At 41.2% G+C, this 23,411-nt stretch overlaps 1 protein-coding gene across 3 annotated transcripts; it reads left to right on the top strand.

Moving 5' to 3' along the window:
* Positions 1-31: 31 nt before the first annotated feature.
* On the top strand, positions 32-22,971 carry LOC129810938 (CREB-regulated transcription coactivator 1-like). Of its 3 annotated transcripts, XM_055861949.1 has the most exons (15): positions 33-285; positions 402-612; positions 6,620-6,736; positions 7,274-7,401; positions 7,632-7,691; positions 7,934-8,028; positions 8,599-8,675; positions 8,775-8,818; positions 9,119-9,342; positions 10,685-10,833; positions 17,991-18,215; positions 18,775-18,873; positions 21,752-21,838; positions 21,995-22,169; positions 22,463-22,970. In XM_055861949.1, exons 2-15 carry the CDS (start codon positions 487-489, stop codon positions 22,672-22,674), a joined length of 1,818 nt encoding a protein of 605 aa, XP_055717924.1. In that variant the 5' UTR covers positions 33-285; positions 402-486; the 3' UTR covers positions 22,675-22,970. The 3 variants fall into 3 exon arrangements, with proteins under 3 accessions (XP_055717926.1, XP_055717924.1, XP_055717925.1); XM_055861951.1 differs by lacking the exon at positions 6,620-6,736 and having other exon boundaries at positions 32-285; positions 22,463-22,971; XM_055861950.1 differs by lacking the exon at positions 18,775-18,873 and having other exon boundaries at positions 34-285.
* Positions 22,972-23,411: the final 440 nt, after the last annotated feature.

The following is a 23,411-nucleotide window of genomic DNA, read 5'->3' as shown; positions in this document are numbered from 1 at the left end:
AGATATCAAGTTATGGTACTGTGTGCATGTCATCAAATGCTTGCAGTCAAACAATCAATACTGCACGCCTCTGGTTCTTTTCTGGTATTTGGTCCGGACTGCGTTCTCATCTGCAGTGAACCGCACCAAGATACGAACGGAATCTGACTGAGACCAACCTTTTTGAGTGAACCACGGTGCGCTCGAGTGCGGATAGTGTTCCCACCAGTCCAAACGAACCGAACCGCTCCAAACCAATTTGCTGTGAAAGCACACAGAGCCCAACATACACATCAAATATACACGGTAAGTTCTGATTTAATGATGTGATAATACTCATTAGATTTCCAGGAAATATAAAATGGTATGCGATATGTTATGTAGCTAGCTAGACATTTACATTTGTATTTTTAATTTCATAGCATCATTTACAGTACGCGCGTAATGACGACAAACAATCGTATCCAAGCGTTGTGCGTAATGTCCCATTGAGAAGAACAGCAAAAGATGGCGAGCTCAAACAATCCACGTAAATTTAGCGAGAAAATCGCTTTACATAATCAGAAACAGGCGGAGGAGACTGCGGCTTTCGAAGAAGTGATGAAAGACCTAAACATCACTAGAGCTGCACGGGTAAGTGCCTTGTTTTGTTGATTAATTACTGTATGCAGCTTGGCTAGTTAGCCAGTAACGTTAGCACGTTTTTATGACAAGTTGTTTTTAGCCAGTTGGCAGTGGCAAGCAAAAGTAGCCGATTGACTGCATTCGCAGTTAAATATCTGTATTCTGATAACCATTATAGATTGGGGCGTTATTTTGCAAACGTTTTAACCTAGCTAGACAGCTAGTGTAGTGAACTGTCTTTGTTGATGTTTGCTAGGTATGGTGGGAAGCCAGGTAGGCTAGCTAACTAGGCTCTATAGTTAGCAAGCACCTGCTCATACATAGTCAAATTGCCATGCATCATAAACATCAAAAGGTTCAGAGTATCAAGCTAGATATCGATACTATCTAGCTAGGTAGCACGTTACCATCTACAATTTGCAATAAACTGAGCATGCTTAGCTAGCACAGTTCGACTCACTCAGTCAAACTGGTGTGTATTTGACACTGACAAAACACCGCACTAGCTAGGAGGATACATCTAGCTAACGCCAATGTTGACAACGCAATGGAGTTACATCCACCATAGCTAGATCACCACAAGCCATTTTGACAGAATTCCCCAGTCAATTGTTTTCCCATGCATGTCAGGCAATATGTTTGCAAAGTACCAACCCTGCTTTGACAGTAGCTATAAAAAAAAATATCGCCTAGTCGGACGATTATTACTGTTCCAGCTGGCTGGTAGGCGTTATTGTAGGTAGGGAATGTTAAGTGTAGCGAAGATAATTTTCTACCAACCTTTAACTGGGATACTACCTCAATTCCCGACTTGGAAGACGTGTCTTCTAAACTTCCATGTCTAGTTGCAGGGGGTTCGTTTGAATTTAGAAAATGCTAAGACATATACACATTATCAGGCAAATATTTTTTTTCTATATTTACAATGTGCTGGCCTATGGCCTAAACCCTACTGCCGAACCATCCAATGATGGTATTTATAAATAAATTTTCTGGGCTGCTGAAAGGACTGATCTTTATAATACACTAAACAAAAAATATAAACGCAACAAACAACAATTTTAAAAGTTTTTACTGAGTTACAGTTCATATAAGGAAATCGGTCAGTTGAAATAAATTCATTAGGCACTAATCTATGGATTTCGCATGACTGGGAATACAGATGTCTGTGACCTACAGATGCATATCTTAAAAAACAAGTTAGGGACTAGGACATTCTCAGCTTCCAGGAATTGGTGGAAGAGTGGGGTAACAAGAACTGGCAAATCTGGTGCAGTCCATGAGGAGGAGATGCACTGCAGTACTTAATGCAGCTGATGGCCACACCAGATACTGACTGTTACTTTTGATTTTGACACCACCACCCCCCCCTCCCCCCTTTGTTCAGGGACTCATTATACCATTTCTGTTAGTCACATGTCTGTGGAACTTGTTCAGTTTGTCTCAGTTGTTGAAACTTGTTATGTTCATACAAATATTTACACATGTTAAGTTTGCTGAAAATAAACGTAGTTGACAGTGAGAGGACATTTCTTTTTTTGGTGTGTGTGTATGTATGTATATATATATATATATATTACACACACACACACACACACACACACACACACACAGAGAGACTGAGTGTACACAAAATTAACAACACCTTCCTAATATTGAGATGTCGAAAGATTTTATTTGATTTTATTTATTAGGATCCCCATTAGCCGACGCCAATGGTGAAAGCTAGTCTTACTGGGATCCGACACATAACGAAAAGTAATTACTGACAAAATACTCTACAATTTACATACAGTACATTTAAAAACATGTAATGTGCATGTGTGTGCATTTATCAGTTACACATACAGTCGTGGCCAAAAGTTTTGAGAATGACACAAATATTAATTTTCAAAGTCTGCTGCTGTATGATGGCAATTTGCATATACTCCAGAATGTTACGAAGAGTGATCAGATGAATTGCAATTAATTGCAAAGTCCCTCTTTGCCATGCAAATTAACTGAATCGCCAAAAATCATTTCCACTGCATTTCAGCCCTGCCACAAAAGGACCAGCTGACATCATGTCAGTGATTCTCTCGTTAACACAGGTGTGAGTGTTGACGAGGACAAGGCTGGAGATCACTCTGTCATGCTGATTGAGTTCGAATAACAGACTGGAAGCTTCAAAAAGAGGGTGGTGCTTGGAATCATTGTTCTTCCTCTGTCAATCATGTTTACCTGCAAGGAAACACGTGCTGTCATCATTGCTTTGCACAAAAAGGGCGTCACAGGCAAGGATATTGCTGCCAGTAAGATTGCACCTAAATCAACCATTTATTGGATCATCAAGAACTTCATGGAGAGCGGTTCAATTGTTGTAAAGAATGCTTCAGGGCGCCCAAGAAAGTCCAGCAAGCGCCAGGACCATCTCCTAAAGTTGATTCAGCTGCGGGATCGGGGCACCACCAGTACAGAGCTTGCTCAGGAATGGCAGCAGGCAGGTGTGAGTGCATCTGCACGCACAGTGAGGCGAAGAATTTTGGAGGATGGCCTGGTGTCAAGAAGGGCAGCAAAGAAGCCACTTCTCTCCAGGAAAAACATCAGGGACAGGCTGATATTCTGCAAAAGGTACAGGGAATGGACTGCTAAGGGCTGGGGTAAAGTCATTTTCTCTGATGAATCCCCTTTCTGATTGTTTGGGGCATCCGGGAAAAAAGCTTGTCCGGTGAAGACAAGGTGAGCCCTACCATCAGTCCTGTGTCATGTCAACAGTAAAGCATCCTGAGACCATTCATGTGTGGGGTTGCTTCTCAGCCAAGGGAGTGGACTCACTCAAAATTTTGTCTAAGAACACAGCCATGAATAAAGAATGGTACCAACACATCCTCCGTGAGCAACTTCTCCCAACCATCCAGGAACAGTTTGGTGACGAACAATGCCCTTTCCAGCATGATGGAGCACCTTGCCATAAGGCAAAAGTGATAACTAAGTGGCTCGGGGAACAAAACATCGATATTTTGGGTCCATGGCCAGGAATCTCCCCAGGCCTTAATCCCATTGAGAGCTTGTGGTCAATCCTCAAGAGACGGGTGGACAAACACAAACCCACAAATTTGGACAAACTCCAAGCATTGATAATGCAAGAATGGGCTGCCCTCAGTCAGGATGTGGCCCAGAAGTTAATTGACATCATGCCAGGGAGGATTGCAGAGGTCTTGGAAAAAGAAGGGTCAACACTGCAAATATTGACTCTTTGCATCAACTTCATGTAATTGTCAATAAAAGCCTTTGACACTTATGAAATGCTTGTAATTATACTTCAGTATTCCATAGTAACATCTGACAAAAATATCTAAAGATACTGAAGCCGCAAACTTTGTGGAAATTGAAAAATCTGAAAAATCTTTCTTTAACTGGTCTCCTCCCCTTAATCTATACGGATTGAAGTGGATTTAAAAAGTGACATAAATAACGGATCACAGCTTTCACCTAGTCAGTCTGTCATGAAAAGCAGGTGTTCATAATGTTTTGTACACAGTTCATGTATAAATATATACAGTACCAGTCAAAAGTTTGGACACACCTACTCATTCAAGGGTTTTTCTTTACATTTCTTCTACATTGTAGAATAATAGTGAAGGCATCAACTATGAAATAAAACATATGGAAAAATGTCGTAACCAAGAAAGTGTTCAACAAATCAAAATATTTGCCTTAATGACAGCTTTGCACACTCTTGGCATTCTCTCCACCAGCCTCACCTGAAATGCTTTTCCAACAGTCTTGAAGGAGTTCCCACATATGCTGATCACTTCTTGGCTGCTTTTCCTTCACTCTGCGGCACAACTCATCCCAAACCATCTCAATTGGGTTGTGGTCGGGTGATTGTGGAGGCCAGTTCATCTGATGCAACACTCCTTCTTGGTCAAATAGCCCTTACACAGCCTGGATATGTGTTTGGTCATTGTCCTGTTGAAAAATGATTATCCCACTAAGCCCAAACCAGATGGGATGGCTTATTGTTGCAGAATGCTGTGGTAGCCATGCTGGTTAAGTATGCCTTGAATTGTAAATTAATTACTGAGTGTTACCAGCAAAGCACCATCACACCTCGTCCTCCATGTTTCACGGTGGGAACCACACATGCTGAGATCATCCGTTCACCTACTCTGCATCTCAAAAAGACACGGCGGTTGGAACCAAAAATCTAAAATTCAGACTCATCAGACCAAAGGACAGATTTCCACCGATCTATTGTCCATTGCTCATGTTTCTTGGCCCAAGCAAGTCTTTTCTTCTTATGGTGGCCTTTTTAGTTCGACCATGAAGGCCTGATTCATGCAGTCTCTTCTGAACAGTTGATGTTGATGTCTGTTGCTTGAACTTTTTTGGGGCTGTAATCTGAGGCTGGTAACTCTAATGAACGTATCCTCTGCAGCAGAGGGAACTTTGGGTCTTCCTTTCCTGTGGTGATCCTCATGAGAGCCAGTTTCATCATAGCGCTTGATGGTTTTTGCGACTGCACTTGAAGAAACTTTCAACGTTCTTGAAATGTTAAGTAATGACGGACTCTCGTTTCTCTGCTTATTTGAGCTGTTCTTGCCATAATATGGACTTGGTCTTTTACCAAATAGGGCTATCTTCTGTATACCACCACTCCCTTGTCACAACACAACTGATTGGCTCAAACGCATTAAGAAGGACTGAAATTCCACAAATTAACTTTTAACAAGGCAAAGGGTGTGCAAAGCAGTCAAGGCAAAGGGTGGCTTCTTTGAAGAATCTCAAATATGATATATTTTGACTCATTTAATCCTTTTTTGGTTACCTCGTGATTCCATGTGTTATTTCATAGTTTTGATGTCTTCCCTATTATTCAACAATGTAGAAAATAATAAAGAAAAACCCTTGAATGAGAAGGTGTCAAGTAGTGCTTCATATCATGATGATACTCGTCTCGATCAATGAGAGAAGATTTGAAATAGACAAGATGGCGGCATACACATTTTCGGATTACTTCATGTAGTGAAACATTTATTTATTTTTAACTGAGCATTTTCTAAATTCAAACGAATCCCCTGCAACTAGACGTGGAAGTTTAGAAGACACATTGTCTTCCAAGTCGGGAATTTGGTCAAATTCTTTGTGCTACGCTTAACTTTACCTACCTTATAACGCCTATCAGCCATCTGGAACAGTAATAGCAGTAGGACTAAGCTGTATTTTTAATAGCTGCTTTGACAGCACCTAAGAAACCCCCCTCCCCAGCACCTAATGTGTGTGTGTGTGTGTGTGTGTGCACGCTGAGGTTTGACAGATTTGCAAAGTTTGAACTTTGATGGCAGATACTGATAACATGGGATCAGCTATCCTCTTGTAGACCTTTTAGTAATACGTGCAATGCAAATAATTGACTCATTTTGGTTGGTTACTGGCAATCATTCTTGTAAGTCTGATTTAAAAAAAAAAATATATATATGTCCATGTTAGTCTGTTTATTCATCCCCATAAAATCAGGCCTTTGTTTAATCCATCATTCATGCAATTCATTAAAGCAATTGGTGATCTTAAACATTTAGTAGTTATTGCCAGGTGTAGGGTGGTGAACCTACCCGTTATGAATATCATAAAGGAATGGTTTAGGAGTACAGAATGGACTTATGTTGTGCTTTTACAACATTATTATATAAAAAAAAATTACAAATCTAATTGAAAAAAATAAACACCATTTGACAAATCCAAGTATCCATCATTACACAGCGATGTCTTTCCTTATGAGATTGACACCCTCCAGCTATTAGGTTTAGGCCTACGGACTTTGTCCACACATTGCACAAACTTGATACTGCCTCAAATCAATGAAGAAATGAACAGTTTACGGGCCCATATTAACCTATGTCTTATCTCATCTGGCCTTTTACATGTGGTCTATCTTTAGCACTGTGGAACGTTTTCTATCAATATTTTGTGTGTAATCTTTCATGTATCAGTTTACACACCCATTCATGCTTTCATACGATTTCACTTTGCACAGTTGCAGTTACAGAAGACCCAGTATTTGCAACTAGGGCAGAATCGTGGACAGTACTATGGAGGCTCACTGCCCAATGTCAATCAGATTGGAAATAGCAACATTGACCTGCCTTTTCAGGTGAGCTCACAGCTTCTCTATTAGTTGGTAAAATGTTGTTTTTAATTTGCGTGATACAACAATTAAATCTCACCTGAGGGAAATTTTATCTTTCAGAGCTTTCATGATAGGCTAAGAATCACCCTCGCGTTACCCTATAGGTTGTTAACAGGAATCCAATTCAAGAGACTTCTCTAGTATTTTACAATTTTGAAGACTCGTCCTGCCTTATCAGTATTGATCCACTGCATTTGTCTGGAAAACCAAGTCTCAGAAGAAAGCTAAATTTGAGCATCAGACACTCTCACCCCATCTTGAAATGTTTATAAAGATTCCCAAAAAACACATACAAGGAGCCTTTGTCATTGCTTTCTATATCATGGCTTTCCATTTATTTTAAACATTTTTGCTAACTTGAGTATGAGGGCCCATAGCTTGACCCATTTGAAATGAATACATTTGCACCATATTATATCAAGACATTTTAATTTAATTTTTTGTGTGTTTTCAAATGCCCAATTTTTTTCTTGTATGGTTGATTTTGCTAATCCTGTCCAGAATTCCGCTTTGGACACCAGTCGGTCGACCAGGCATCACGGGCTGGTGGACCGTGTTTACCGCGATCGGAACCGTATAACCTCGCCCCATCGCCGGCCCCTCTCTGTGGACAAACATGGCCGCCAGATATCCTTTGTCTGCACTCAGCTTATTTTGGACTAGAACAGAATGGTCTTTACAAAACTTTGACTTAATTAGTACTTGTTTTAAAACGGTGTGTCATTGTCAGATCATGCTTACAGTTAGACTTTGCAGTTCAGTAAATTAATGCTGATAGTTAACTTGACCATTCAATTATATAGGTTTAGGTTTGATTTTACATTTCACCACCATTTTCGTCCTTAACTGAGGTCCACATTGACAGCTGCCCCTATAGCTCCGTGTACCTCTCACCCCCACCGGATACCAGTTGGAGGAGGTAGGCCATTAATGTCCTCCTATTCAAAAAAATAAAAATTCAACAAGTGTTTTTAGCCATTTCATCTACATTCAGGAAAAACACAGTGCATGCAATGTCTTTGTAAATTGCCATTTTTCAAGTAGAAATGGCATGTTCAATTGAACTGAATGGTATTTTTTACCCAGAGTCTGACATAGCATGCCAGATATGAGGTTGGGGAATAGACATTTTGTTGACCTTCCTTCGTTCTAATGCCACAGGACAAACTCTGACTCAGCACTACACCAGAACACCATGAACCCTGTGCCCCAGGATGTGTTTGCAGGGGGATCACAAGAGCTACAGCCTAAACGAGGTAATGGAGGATCCAGTTACATGGACAAGGAACAGCTTCTATTAATTCAGGCCTGATTCAATTTATTCCTGTATGAATCCACATGTCCACGAAAGGATAAGCCACTGTAAAATCGTCTGGATAATTTATGACATGAAGGTGTTGTGTTCCACTAACAGTTTTTGTCCATGTTGGAGCAGCTATTCTCTTTCGGTGAAGCGATCACATTTTGGTTTGTGTTCAACCAACCACTGCTTACTGATGAGGGAAAGATTGTTGTAGTATTTTGAATTATATTGTGCTATACAGAGTCATTTTCTTGAACGGAACTTATCTTCTCTGGGAATGGTCTCAATTGAAATTCCTGAAGATGACGTGTGAAAATAGAGCTATACTATGGTCTTCTGAAAACTGGATGTATCTAGCTACCTGTCATGGACATCTACCGGTTGTTTTTACTGTCCCCAAAACCATTATGCAGTTTCATTTCACTACAGGAAGAATGCTACACTGAAAATACTGCAATGTGGGTTGATTTGAATTGAGCTTAGTACCTTCAATTGTCATTTATTTGACTGTGCCCCCATTTAGTGCTGCTGCTTACAGTGCCTGGGACTGAGGAGTCTGAATCAGATGCAGACAAGGATACACAATGGGATAACGAAAAGGTAAAGGAGCGAACATGTAGCCTTCTTGTATCAGTGCTTGCTCACCATTTTAGGCCATTTTTTCAAATGTTTTTTTTACTGAGTGTACTTTCCCTCTAGAATGACTCATCAAGAACCAAGTCCTGCGAAGTCCCTGGGATCAAGTGAGTATTTGTTGCACCATTCATCTGAATATGGTGCTCCGGCAGGACCATACCATATAGAAAGGTGCTTTGTGAGAAAGAGCTGCCCAGGGCTTGAATTATGTGACTCGGTGAAGAGAACATGTCTGTGTGTGAGAGAACCTATGACACCATATGACTAGCAACTGTTATTTCAACACACAACAACAACGAGAAGTCATCATTCATAAAAACCAACAAATAAAAGTAATTTTATAATGGATTTTCTTTTGCCTAGTGCTGTTTTAGGAAATATGTATACCTTTTCTTTCTCCCCTCTAGTATATTTCCATCACCAGATCAGGAAGTGAACACGTCATTGATCCCGGCCACGCTCAATACGGGAGGCTCCCTGCCTGATCTGACCAACATCCAGTTCCCCCCACCGCTGCCCACTCCGCTGGATCCAGACGACACTGTGGCGTTTCCTTCCCTTGGCTCATCCAACAGCACAGGCAACCTGACCACCAACCTCACCCACCTCGGCATCAGTGCTGCCAGCCACGGTAAGTCATCGATGGCGAAATGAATCTGGCAAATTTGAAAGGTTTATGATATTCAGATAAAAATGTAACCAAGGATACTCTACGGATTTTCATAAAAGCACCAAGCATGTTCTGTAACCACCTGGTATGGCATCTGACTGTAAGGCACTACAGAGGGTAGTGCGTATGGCCCAGTACATCACTGGGGCCAAGCTTCCTGACATCCAGGACCTCTATACCAGGCGGTGTCAGAGGAAGATCCTAAAAATTGTCAAAGACTCCAGTCACCCAAGTCATAGGCTGTTCTCTCTGCTACCGCACGGCAAGCGGTACCGGAGCGCCAAGTCTAGGACCAAACGGCTCCTTAACAGCTTCTACCCCCAAGCCATAAGATTGCTGAACAATTAATCAAATGGCCACCCGTACTATATACATTGACCCCCCCCCTCCCCCTTTGTTTTTACACTGCTGCTACTCGTTGTTTATTATCTATGCATAGTCACTTTACAAATTACCTTGACTAACCTCTACACCTGCACATTGACTATGTACCGGTACCCCCTGTATATAGCTTCGTTATTTTTTTTTTTTTTTTTTCACTTTAGTTTATTTAGTAAATCATTTCTTAGCTCTATTTCTTGTTCTGCATTGTTGGTTAAGGGCTTGTAAGTAAGCATTTCACGTTAAGGTTTACACCTGTTGTATATGGCGTATGTGACAAATATAATTTGATTTGTTAGGGAGTATTTCTGTTTTGACAAGCTAATCCATCCAAGTGACAGGTTTGGCATATCAAGAAGCTGCTTAAACAGCATGATCATTACACAGGTGCACCTTGTGCTGGAGACAATAAATGTGCAGTTTTGTCACACAACACAATGCCACAGATGTCTCAAGTTTTGAGGGATCGTGCAATTGGCATGCTGACTGCAGGAATGTCCACCAGAGCTGTTTCCTGATAAGCCACCTCCAACATCGTTTTAGAGAATATTGTTGTATGTCCAACCGGCCTCATAACCACAGACCACGTGTAACTCAGTAAAATATTATAAATTATTGCATGGAGTGTATTTGAGGAAGAACCATTCATTCAATCCTGAAAAGATTTCACAGAATGATTAGGCATTTTCCAAGCTTAGGAAAGCTAGATGGGTGGGTACTTTATTACATAGTGATTGGCATATGTAGACGATTGCCAAAGTCAGATAAACATACAGCACAATTCACTAGAAAATATGTTCAATGTAGTTGTGAAAAATGTTACGTAGCATTGCAGAAATGTTACGTTGCACAGCAATGCCCAGAATTAATTTTGCTGTACTTCAGAGAAGTCACTTGTGCCTGTCCTGTTGTGTCTTGGCAGGGATCACTACCACCTCTCAGCCTACCATGACTGTGGCGGCCCAGCGTAGGCAGCCCACCCTGATCCCCCTAACCCTCAACGCAGACCCCCAGCCACAGCAGTCCCCGCAACAGCTCTCCCCCACGCTGTCGCCTCCTCTCAACATCCAGGTGAGTAGACTCAACGTGACCATGCTATCCAATCCCTGGACAGCAGGGCTAAGCATCATTACATAGACAAAAATCTAAACGTTCCTTGTTGAATACAATTATATTTTAACTTTGCTCTACCGATTGTCCGTGGGGTTGGCTTTTATATAGGGCACATTTTATAATAGTGCTGGAGTTGGCTAAACGGCTATGTAGACAGAAATTAAATTATAACTCAACCTTAACTTCAAAAGGAGAACTGGTGGAAGTATTTTTCTCTTAATGGCTAAATCCCAATTTGGAGGTGAGCAAGCACTTCCTGGCAGATGTAGTTTGGCCTTGTTTCCTGAAATGACTCGGCTAGCAAATATCCCTCAAGTAATTTAGTGCTTGCAATTGCTCAAAGAAGGCATTCGATCATAATGCTCCGAGTGTGAGCTACTTTCAAATAGAAAACAATAATCCTCCTCCACCCATTGCGCCAGTCTCGACTGTTACCTGTTCTGACCATGACCTAAGAGAATCTTTATACAACATACTAAGCCTTTGTGCCACTGGGCAAAACCTAGATGCTCACAAGATATTCAGCCACTCTTGTAATACTGAGTGTACAAAACATTAAGGACACCTTCCGGATAAGGCTTGGAACCTAGGGCTGTGGCGGACATGAAATTTTGTCAACCGGTGATTGTCAATCAAATAACTGCCGGTCTCATGGTAATTGACCCTTAATTAACATAAACACATTTAGCATCTCCTGGCTTCTACGCATAGCCTACTGGCCACTGGTGTAGACCTTGGAACATGTACATTTTTAAAAGTCTATTAAATCCATGTAATAAGCCTACAACTTCACAATAATTGTTTTATTTTTTTTAGACGGGTCTAAAGAAGCACGATATGAAGAAAATATAGTCTATTTCAGAAGAACATAATCGAATACTCTGAGTTGTCCTTATGTTAGGCCCTGATCTGGCTATGCCAAATGGCTGTGGGCTACACTAGTTTAATTAGCAGACAAGATTTGCTTAGAATTCCGTGGCATTATTTTATAGTATGAAGAATACAATTGAACATAGCTGAATTAAATAGAAAATATTATTATCTCTAAACGATTTGAGGGAGTGCGAACATGAGGCTATTCTGTGTTGAGCGGTTAACAAAACAATTCCTACATTTGAAGTCGGAAGTTTACATACACTTAGGTTGGAGCCATTAAAACTAGTTTTTCAACCACTCCACAAATTTCTTGTTAAAACAAACTATAGATTTGGCAAGTCGGTTAGGACATCTACTTTGTGCATGACACACGTAATTTTTCGAACAATTGTTTACAGACAAATTAATTCACTATATAACAAATCCAGGGGGTCTGAAGTTTACATACACTAAGTTGACTGTGCCTTTAATCCGCTTGGAAAATTCCAGAAAATGTCATGGCTTTAGAAGCTTCTGATAGGCTAATTGACATCATTTGAGTCAATTGGAGGTGTACCTGTGGATGTATTTCAAGGCCTACCTTCAAACTCAGTGCCTCTTTGCTTGACATCATGGGAAAATCAAGGTACCACGTTCATATGTACAAACAATAGTACGCAATTATAAACACAATGGGACCACGCAGCCGTCATACCGCTCAGGAAGGAAATGCGTTCTGTCTCCTAGAGATGAACGTGCTTTTGTGCGAAAAGTGCAAATCAATCCCAGAACAACAGCAAAGGACCTCGTGAAGATGTTGGAGGAAACGGGTACAAAAGTATCTATATCCACAGTAAAACGAGTCCTATATGGACATAACCTGAAAGGCCGCTCAGCAAGGAAGAAGCCACTGGTCCAAAACCGTTAAAAATCCAGACTACGGTTTGCAACTGCACATGGGGACAGAGATCGTACTTTTTGGAGAAATATCCTCTGGTCTGATGAAAGAAAAATAGAACTGTTTGGCCATTATAACCATTGTTGTGTTTGGAGGAAAAGGGGGGCGGCTTGCAAGCCGAAGAACACAATCCCAACCGTGAAGCACGGGGGTGGCAGCATCATGTTGTTGGGATGCTTTGCTGCAAGAGGGACTGGTGCACTTGACAAAATAGATGGTGACATGAGGAAGGACAATTATGTGGATATATTGATGCAACATCTCAAGACATCAGTCAGGAAGTTTAAGCTTGGTCGCAAATGGACAATGACCCCAAGCATACTTCCAAAGTTGTGGCAAAATGGCTTAAGGACAACAAAGTCAAGGTATTGGAGTGGCCATCACAAAGCCCTGACCTCAATCCTATAGAAAATGTGTGGGCAGAACTGAACAAGCGTGTGCGAGCAAGGAGGCCAACAAACCTGACTCAGTTATACCAGCTCTGTCATGAGGAATGGGCCAAAATTCACCCAACTTATTGTGGGAAGCTTGTGGAAGGCTACTGTGAACGTTTGACCCAAGTTAAACAATTTAATGGCAATGCTACCAAATACTAATTGAGTGTATGTAAACTTCTGACCCACTGGGAATGTGATGAAAGAAAGAAATCCTTCTCTCTACTATTATTCTGACATTTCACGTTCTTAAAATAGAGTGGTGATCCTAACTGACTTAAGACAGGGAAATTTCACGAGGATTAAATGTCAGGAATTGTGAAAAACTAAGTTAAAATGTATTTGGCTAAGGTGTATGAAAACTTCTGACTTCAACTGTATATGCTTAATTTAGTTATTTATGTAACGTTGGTTGTGATACAAATTTTGGGCTATATGTTTTGATTTTTAATACATTCTAAGGCTGCATGATTCGACTCTAAAAAGTCTTGTGAAAGGCATGAGCGCTGCTTTGTTTTTTTGCCCAGGCTGTACCCACTTCGTCAGTCTCTCATTCACAATTTGACAAGCACTTGATAATGCCTCGAATTTCCCGACTGCATCCCCTTTGTGTGGCTGTAATGCCCCCTAAAAAAACATGCCTTTTATGGCTGTTGTACCCTTGGGCTGAAAGAATAATAATAATTATAATTATCTTCTCACAGCTGCATGCCGAAGCACCTCTCACTTACGTGGTTCTCCGTCACGTGATCGGGTCTATCTCACAGGCTACAAATGAAGACCGACACATCAGGGACGCAACTGCACGAGTCCTTATCCAATTCCGAGGCGCATATTGAAGATATAGGAAGAACTGTCCACATTTACTTTTCGTCAGGCATCAAGATGAGTAGGCCCAACGAACGGCAAAAGCACTAGCATATGTAAATCTACTATCCCCCATAGTACAAAAGTGTACCTATTCTGTGCGAGAAATAAATATTACAAATATAGTCTGGGACAGTTCTGGGATGCAATAGATCCCAAATGAATACAACTAGCATCGAAAACCTGTTTTAAGCAATGATCCTGATGCAGCAGATGAAGGTTTCGCTTAAAATGTTGATACACTATTAGGCTATTTCTTCACATTGTAAGCACATCAACGAGCCCATGGCAGTAGGCTATAAGCGCGAATGTTCCATTAGCAGGAAAACACCATTCTCAAAAGTGACCATAAATGCCATTATGCATGTAATGCTTTTATTATAAAGGTGCATTTTTATGGTAAATGATCTCCCCCATGTGTGTGTATGCCAGTTAGGCTCTACGCCCGTTCTAAAGCGGAGTAATGTGATTCATTTTAAGAGGTTATTTGGACACTTAATGTGATACAAACCATATCAAAACATATAGGCCTACGTACAAGAGGTGTGATTTGGAAAAGTTGCGCAAAAAAAAAAACATGCACGTTTCTTACCTTAAGCTGAGCATCATTCACAAGTGATGGGCTAATATTGTCACCATCACAATATTCTTGATTTAATCTTTACATATATTATTTAGCATTTGTTTTGATTTAGAATGGACCATTATCATGCACCGTCTTGAAACGGGCAGCGGGGAAAAATATAGGATGCTTTTCCCGTGGTCCATTTTCATGCCAGCCTGGTAGGCTATACTCCTGTTGTAAAGAGAAGCATTGTGCTTAATATTAGGGAAGTTGAGAAATAAATATAGTAGGCCTAGCCTATAGAAAGCTGATGTGATCCTCTTTTTAGTAGAGGCCATCACTCTGTTTTGTCATGTAATTGCATAGCCTATAGAAATGTTGTGCAACATGAGCTCATGGGATCTCATGAAGTGTTTGATTAGATTTTCAATTACATTTGCATTGATGTCAGGGTGATTAGAGGGACAATAGAGTGTTGAGTACCAGGCAGTTAGCACGTTTGGTAGGCTACTAATAACCATCAGCAGCATCAGAGCTTGGTGGTGATTACCATCAGAGGAATCAAATGATATTCATCAGTACAGAATCCCAGCTTCACTCCTATTTAAACCCTCCCACTGGCAACAATTATTGCAACTAGAACCCTGTAGTCGCCTAATCAAGCCTAATTACCGTGACTAAAAGGTCATGTGGAATTTGACTGCCATCATGACTAGTGACCGCCAGTGATGCGATAGTACGGTCACCGTAACAGCCCTAGTTTCACCCCCCCGCCCTCAGAACAGCCTCAATTCATCGGGGCATGGACCCTTCAAGGTGCTGAATGCGTTCCACAGGATGCTGGCCTGTGTTGACTACAATTCTTCCCACAGTTGTTGGCTGGATGTCCTTTGGGTTGGCTGGATGTCCTTTGGGTGGTGGACCATTCTTGATACACTCGGGAAGCTGTTGTGTGGAAACACCCAGCAGTGTTGCAGTTCTTGACACAAACTACTACCATAACCCATTCAAAGGCACTTCAAATATTTTTCTTGCCTATTCACCCGCTGAATGGCACACATGCGCAATCCATGTCTCAATTGTCCCAAGACTTAATAACCCTTCTTTAACCTGTCTCCTTCCCTTCATCTACACAGATTTCTATTGGATTTGACAAGTGACATCAATAAGGGATTATAGCGTTCACCTGGTCAGTGTATATCATGGAAAGAGCCGGTTTCCTTTAATGTGTTGTACACTCAGTGTATATTGGAGGAAAATGTAAGCTCAGCAAAAGGTGATTCATATTTGCTTTATTTTTAAGTCTTCATCTGGGTGCTATATACTGCATGAAGATATATAGTAGGTCATGTACAGGTAACTGCCAAAATAATGGAAACATGAGTAAATGAGGGAAGTATATTGAAAGCAGGTGCAGTTCCTGAGTTAATTTAAGCAATTAACATACAATCATGCTTAGGGTCATGTGTAAAAATGCTGGGAATATTATTATATTTGGCTCCCATGGCTATGCCACCGTAGAGTGATCAATCCTCCATTCACAGGGCACGAGTGGTCACTGAATAGTTTGATTAGCATTAAAACTATGTTAACCATGTGCCATGGCCGTCTGTCACCAGATTTCAACCCAATTGAACACTTATGGAAGATTCGGAGCTGCGCCTGAGACAGCGTTTTCCACCACCACCAACAAAACACCAAATTATGGAATTTCTTGTGGAAGAATGGTGTCGCATCCCTCCAATAAAGTTCCAGACACTTGTAGAATCTATGCCATTGTGCATTGAAGCTGTTCTGGCTCGTGGTGGGCCAATGCCCTAAGACACTTTGTGTTCGTGTTTCCTTTATTTTGGCAGTCACTTGTATGTTAAACCAGTTCGTTTTTACTAATACACTTTAGAAGACTGTCAAAAATGCCTAATATATTTTTTAGCTCTGTGTTTTCCACAAGCACACGGAGTAGCCCCTATAGAAAAAGTAGCCAGCCAGGATCCCCTGAAAAAATGTATCTCTAAGAGAAGAGAGAACGACATCCAGTGAAATAATTTCTGCAAGTGTTTGCAACTCTCTTTGTGAATTACAGTATGTCATTCATTGTAAAAAAAATACTTGTTTAACAACTGACCCATAGAATTCTTCTTAAAGAATCTTGTAAGAGTCTGCTGACTTCCACATGCTTCCATTTTCTCAGCTATCTGCAATACAGGTAGGAGTGAATGAAGCAGATGTTAATCATGGACTTGGCTACACAGAAAACAGTAGTAGACTACTCCATTGTAAACACTGATTAAATCAGTAGACCTATGCCGATTGTACAAATTATTATGAACACCTGCTCTTTCCATGACACAGACCAGGTGAATCCAGGTGAAAGCTGTGATCCCTTATTGATGTAATTTGTTAAATCCACTTCAATCATTGTAGATGAAGGGGAGGAGACAGGTTAAAGTAGGATTTAAGGCTTGAGACATGGATTGTGTATGTGTGCTATTGAGGTTGAATGGGCAAAAGTTAAACAGTTTCCCATGTATCAAGAATGGTCCACCACCCAAAGGGCATCCAGAAAACTTGACACATGGGTTAGCATCCCTGTGGAACGCTTTTGACGCCTTGTAGTCAGTCCATGCCCCGACAAATTGAGGCTGTTCTGAGGAACGGTGTTCCTAATGTTTTGTACACTCCGTGTATAACTACATTGTATGATTTAGGCATGACAAGGATATCAGATTGACTTTATTCAGTCAGTGCGACACAATTGCGAATGATAGAAAGTAGCCTTGTTTAATTTAAAGCTGCAGTATGTAACTTTTTGGGCGACCTGACCAAATTCACATAGAAATGTAAGTTATAAAACTGTCATTCTCATTGAAAGCAAGTCTAAGAAGTGGTAGATATTTTCTATGTGCGCTATTTCTGTGCATCCCGTTTTTAAGTTTCGTTTTTGCGTCTTTCGTTTTTTTACAGCAGTGTCAAAACAGCTGAAAATATAATATTTTTGGTTATGGAAAATATATTTTACAACGGTTTAGATGGTACAATAATTCTCTGCGCTATACTTGCTTTTTTTGTCACACATAAGGTGAACTATTAGCATTTTTGCAACCATGAAATGGGGGAGTGATTTCTGCTTAGTGCACCTTTTTTAAGTGGAAAAAGTACGCGGCTGAAAATGTGTGTGTATAGCCGGCGTTAGTGGAAAACACTGCTAACAAAGAGCAGTGCATTAGTTACCTAACTGTAAATAAGTTAATTGTTTCACCTGTTAGTTAGCTAGCTTACTAAAATGAATTGCATTTTAATTTATCAACTGCTCCTACACTAAATACTGTAACCCTGTCCTAACACTGTCAGATACCTTGTTTTCATTGTTTCACCCCAAAATCTTGGCCTCTTTAGCCTGGTAAAGTTGTTTTTGTTTTTCTGTATCATTTATCAGGCAGTGGCGATGGAGGCCTTGACTCTGGAGCAGCAGCTATCCCAGTATGCTTTCTTTAGCCAGCTGACAGTGCAGGCCCAGGCTCAAGTGCTCAATGACCTGCAGCAGCAGGCCCTGCCCCAGGGCATCAGGCTGATCACCCTGGCCACCACCACTGCCCCAACAGCCACCCAGTCCTCCCCGGACAGCCAGATCCAGACGCCCGCAAGCATCAACGTCAACTCGGTGAGTCAAACACTCTGTAGAAAGAGGACACAGACAGGGGGGAAGTGTGACCTGGCAAGTTCCAAGAAAAAGTGTTGTAGTCCTTGTTTCATTAAATGTTCTAAAGACTTCATGAACATCTCAGTGCAGACGCCTCTTGCACTGAGATTCAGTGCCTTAGACCGCTGCGACATTCAGGAGCCCTTATAGCCGCTTAACATAAATTAGTTTTATTTGAGGACAACAGGTAGAAGAATGACTTAAGATCTGTGAAATTTCTTTACCCAAGTTTCTTCTGTTGAATTGAGTTTCCTGCTTGTCAGTACCTTACTGTTGATAACTTGACTTCCTTACTCATACCCAGTGAAATTCTAGCTTCTACAAAGTTTGGTTCACTTCAGCAGTGGCTGATTTGCTTTTAGTTTTTGTGTTTTTTCATTGGAAGTGAACTGGTCTGTGGATAGATGGTGTAGTAGCTGCTTAAGACTGAGCCCACCCCAGACTGTCCTTGGGACCTTCTCTGTGTGCTCTTGCTAGTGTTTAGAAGTTCTGCACCGGTTAACACTCTTCCCTCCAACAGTACCGCAATCAGACAGGCTCTCCGGCCAATCAGTCTCCAACCTCCCCAGTCTCCAATCAAGGCTTCTCCCCGGGCTTCTCCCCTGGCGGCTCGCCTCAAGTAAGGGCGAAACCATCAAGCTGCCTTGTTGGGGGAGGGTTTTTTGCCTGGAATTGGCTGTAAATGGGGCAGCTGCTACTCATCCCAGCCTCTCGCTCCCATCCATGGTGTCAGCAATCCCACCCCCATTTCCTCTCCTCCAGACCACTGCTCGATGTCTGCTTATCATATTCGCTCAGGTCTTTGAGTGTTGTCGCATAGCAGCTTTTTGTGTTTTTGCTTGAACCAAATGTACACAACATGGCGAAAAGTATGTGGACACCCCTTCAAATTAGTGGATTCGGGCTATTTCGGCCACATCCGTTGCTGACAAGTGTATAATATTGAGCACACCGCCATGCAATCTCCATAGGAAAACATTGGAAATAGAATGGCCTTACTGAAGAGCTCAGTGACATTCAATGTGGCACCGTCATAGGATCCCACCTTTCCAACAAGTCAGTTCATCAAAATTCTACCCTGCTAGAGCTGCCCCGGTCAACTGTAAGTGCTTTTATTGTGAAGTGGAAACGTCTAGGAGCAACAACTGCTCAGCTGTCACGCTTTACCATCTGCCAGTCCGACGGACAAATCTGGGTTTCGCAGATGCCATGAGAACGCTACCTCCCCGACTGCATAGTGCCAACTGTAAAGTTTGGCGGAGGAGGAATAATGGTCTGTGGCTGTTTTTAATTGTTCGGGCTAAGCCCCTTAGTTCCAGTGAAGGGAAATCTTAACGCTACAGCAAACAGTGACATTCTGTGCTTCAAAATTTGTGGCAACAGTTTGGGGAAGGCCCTTTCCTGTTTCAGCATGACAATGCCCCCGTGCACAAAGCGAGGTCCATACAGAAATGGTTTGTTGAGATCGGTGTGGAAGAACTTGACTGGCTTGCACAGAGCCCTGACTTCAACCCCATCGAACACCTTTGGGATGAATTGGAACGCCGACTGCGAGCCAGGCCTAATCGCCCAACATCAGTGCCCGACCTCACTACTGATCTTGTGGCTGAATGGAAGCAAGTCCCCGCATCAATGTTCCAACATCTAGTGGAAATCCTTCCCAGAAGAGTGGAGGCTGTTATAGCAGCAAAGGGGGGGACCAACACCATATTAATGCCCATGATTTTGGAATGAGATGTTCGACGAACAGCTGTGCACATACTTTTAGCCATGTAGTGTATGTCCGGTGAATATGTAGCACCTACCTGGAACTTTAATTATTTCTTTTTAGTTTTGGATAGTCCAACAACTGTTTGTAGCAGCTTTGGTTGTCTCCTGTTGACATTATTCATTTTTGGGGAAATATCCTGTTAACAAGGCTGTTTCAGGTGTTAGACATGGGTTTAACTCTTTCTATACTGAACAAAAATATAAACGCAACATGTAAAGTGTTGGTCCCATGTTTCATGAGCTGAAATAAGATGCCAGATATGTTCCATATGCACAAAAAGCTTTTCTCTCAAATGTTGTGCACAAATTTGTTTATATCCCTGTTAGTGTGCAATTCTCCTTTGCCAAGATGATCCATCTACCTGACAGGTGTGGCATATCAAGAAGCTGATTAAACAGCATGATCTGGGGACAAAAGTCCATTGTGCTGGGGACAAAAGTCCAATCCAAAATGTGCAGTTTTGTCACACAACACAATGCCACAGATGTCTCAAGTTTTGAGGGAGCGTGCAATTGGCATGCTGACTGCAGGAATGTCCACCAGAGCTGTTGCCAGAGCATTTAATGTTCATTTCTCTACCATAAGCCACCTCCAACGTCATTTTAGAGAATTTGGCAGTACGTTCAACCGGCCTCACAACTACAGACCACGTGTAACCATGCTAGCCCAGGACCGCCACATCCGGCTTCTTCACCTGTGGGATTATCTGAGACCAGACACCAAGATAGCTGATAAAACAGAGGAGTATTTCTGTCTGTAATGAAGTCCCTTTGTGGGGAGAAACTCATTCTGATTGTCTGCCATGTGAAATCTATTATATTAGTGCTTGATTTATTTATTTCAATTGACTGATTTCCTTATGAACGGTAACTCAGTAAAATAGTTAATAGTTGCATATTGCGTTTATATTTTTGTTCTGTTTGCTGATCCTACCTTTACATATATTACAGCTGGCTACAGTAATGTGATCTTCCTTGGGAAAGTAGCTGTATATACTGTATGTTCCACTTATTGTTGTTTTTAACATTTCTGAATTCCAAAATTTGTTTTGTAATATTGCCAAACTTTGGCAAGTAATTATAGTTAAAAAGTGGATACGTCACGACATTTGTCAAATGTAAGTATTACTGGCACAAGTCAGTTTTAAAGGCATGAAACCGTGTTACAGTTGCTAGCAGAGAGAAGCTGCAGAAGCTAATTAACTTCACCCCGAAGTTAGCCAAGCTAGCTAGCTAGCTAGCAAAAGTCACTTGCATTTATTTGCTCCGGCACTGTTTTGCTAGCTCATCCCTCTAAAAATGACAAGATGGCTCATTCTGCAGTTATATTGTGACATTTCTCTTTTCTAAACAAGGCCTATTGGTCTTGATTTTTATAATGTTATTGTTCAGCTGTATCAAATCTTACTGCTGAAACATTTATGTGGATGTGGCTCTTATGAATCATGCATTCTATGGTTCATTTTTAAAACATGGTCTGAATTGGCATAATAAAGTGTTTTCAGATGCTAGTGTCTGTGCAGTCATGAACAGCCATTTGCTAACGGTGCTTGAATTGACTAGCTTGTGGATTGCCTCATGCTTGTGCTTTTTTTGTGTTGTTTCATGACTACTGTTCCCTTATATCCCTCAGATACCCAAGAAGGCTGTACTGATTAGCTGTAGGCCTATTAGTTTACATATCCCATTTATTTTTACTCTAATCAGTGGTCAAATGTCTCTTTCAGCACATTCCGGTGGTGGGCAGTATATTTGGGGATTCGTTCTACGATCCGCAGCTAGCATCTCGGCAGACCAATGCTCTCTCCCACCAGGTGACTTAACCCACATCAAACTAGGACATGAATTTCACTGTCTATTTTCACTGCAACTCGTTCCCCCCAAATGTATCCACATTAGAAATTGTGCCTGATCTCTATATTCTATTACCTAACTTTACTTATTAAATGTGTATTTTTTCACTTGCCTAGCTCGAGCAGTTCAATATGATTGAAAACCCCATCAGCTCCAATAGCCTATACAGCCAGTGCTCCACCCTCAACTACACACAAGCAGCCATGATGGGCCTTACAGGGAGCAGCCTGCATGACTCCCAGCAGTTGGGCTACAGTAACCATGGCAACATCCCTAACATCATTCTCACAGGTACTGAGCAGCAGCTCAGCCAATTAGCGAGCCTGTCATGTAATTTAACTTAGTCTAGGCTCTGTACACACCTAATAAAGTGATTCATTCATCCTGGCTTGATTATAGTCAATTGTTTTATGAAGGTTGGCCAGTATGAGGAAAACATGTATTTTGTTTAAGTGAATTGTATTTAGTTTTTCTCTTGTTATAGATTCTTTGAGTGAAGACTGTTACTTAAATAATATTGGTAGTTATCTAGCAGCTGCTTTGATTTACAAATGTCAAATGTTTTCCCAAATGTTGCATTTTAGTCACAGGTGAGTCTCCACCCAGCCTCTCTAAGGAGTTAACCAACTCACTGGCTGGTGTTGGAGATGTCAGCTTCGACGCGGACTCTCCCTTCCCATTGGACGAGCTGAAGATCGACCCTCTCACACTGGATGGACTGCACATGCTCAATGACCCCGACATGGTTCTGGCTGACCCTGCCACTGAGGACACGTTCAGGATGGACAGGTTGTAATGCAGAATACTGGCTGTGGCAAACAAAAAAATAACCCTGGTAAGAAAGGGAAACGAGGCATGGTGGGGGTGAATCATCTCCCCAGTTTCATGGCCATTCAGCTATCTGATCTCACCCTCAAGTCCTTTCAAATAATATGCCATCAAAAACCATTGTAGAGAAGGACATGCAATGACTTGTTGGGTTTGGGAAGTGCATTGCTGTCATTTCCAATGAGATTGTTGGTTGGTCAGAGCTTTGCTAGCCTTCTGCGTTTTTATTTATTTATTATATATATATATATATATATATATATATATATATACATACACACACACACATACACACACATATATATATATATATATATATATATATATATATATATATATATATATACACACATACACATACACATACAGTTGAAGTCGGAAGTTTACATACACTTGGGTTGGAGTCATTAAAACTCGTTTTTCAACCGCTCCACAAATTTCTTGTTAACAAACTATAGTTTTGGCAAGTCGGTTAGGACATCTACTTTGTGCATGACATAAGTAATTTTTCCAACAATTGTTTACAGACAGATAATTTCACTTATAATTCACTGTATCACAATTCCAGTGGGTCAGAAGTTTACATACACTAAGTTGACTGTGCCTTTAAACAGCTTGGAAAATTCCAGAAAATGACGTCATGGCTTTAAAAGCTTCTGATAGGCTAATCAACATCATTTGAGTCAATTGGAGATGTACCTGTGG

This window comes from Salvelinus fontinalis, chromosome 14, assembly GCF_029448725.1.
Source record: "Salvelinus fontinalis isolate EN_2023a chromosome 14, ASM2944872v1, whole genome shotgun sequence".
Lineage (NCBI taxonomy): Eukaryota > Metazoa > Chordata > Actinopteri > Salmoniformes > Salmonidae > Salvelinus > Salvelinus fontinalis.
Note: the sequence above shows the minus strand (reverse complement) of the source record. Positions and strands in the feature narration are given on the sequence as shown.

Bases quoted from the DNA above. Each gene is read 5' to 3' on its own strand.
- LOC129810938 (XM_055861949.1), top strand. From the start codon at position 487: ATGGCGAGCTCAAACAATCCACGTAAATTTAGCGAGAAAATCGCTTTA. The intron at 9,343-10,684 runs GTAAGTCATCGA...GTGTCTTGGCAG, and splicing joins CATCAGTGCTGCCAGCCACG to GGATCACTACCACCTCTCAG. The intron at 18,874-21,751 runs GTAAGGGCGAAA...TGTCTCTTTCAG, and splicing joins CCCCTGGCGGCTCGCCTCAA to CACATTCCGGTGGTGGGCAG.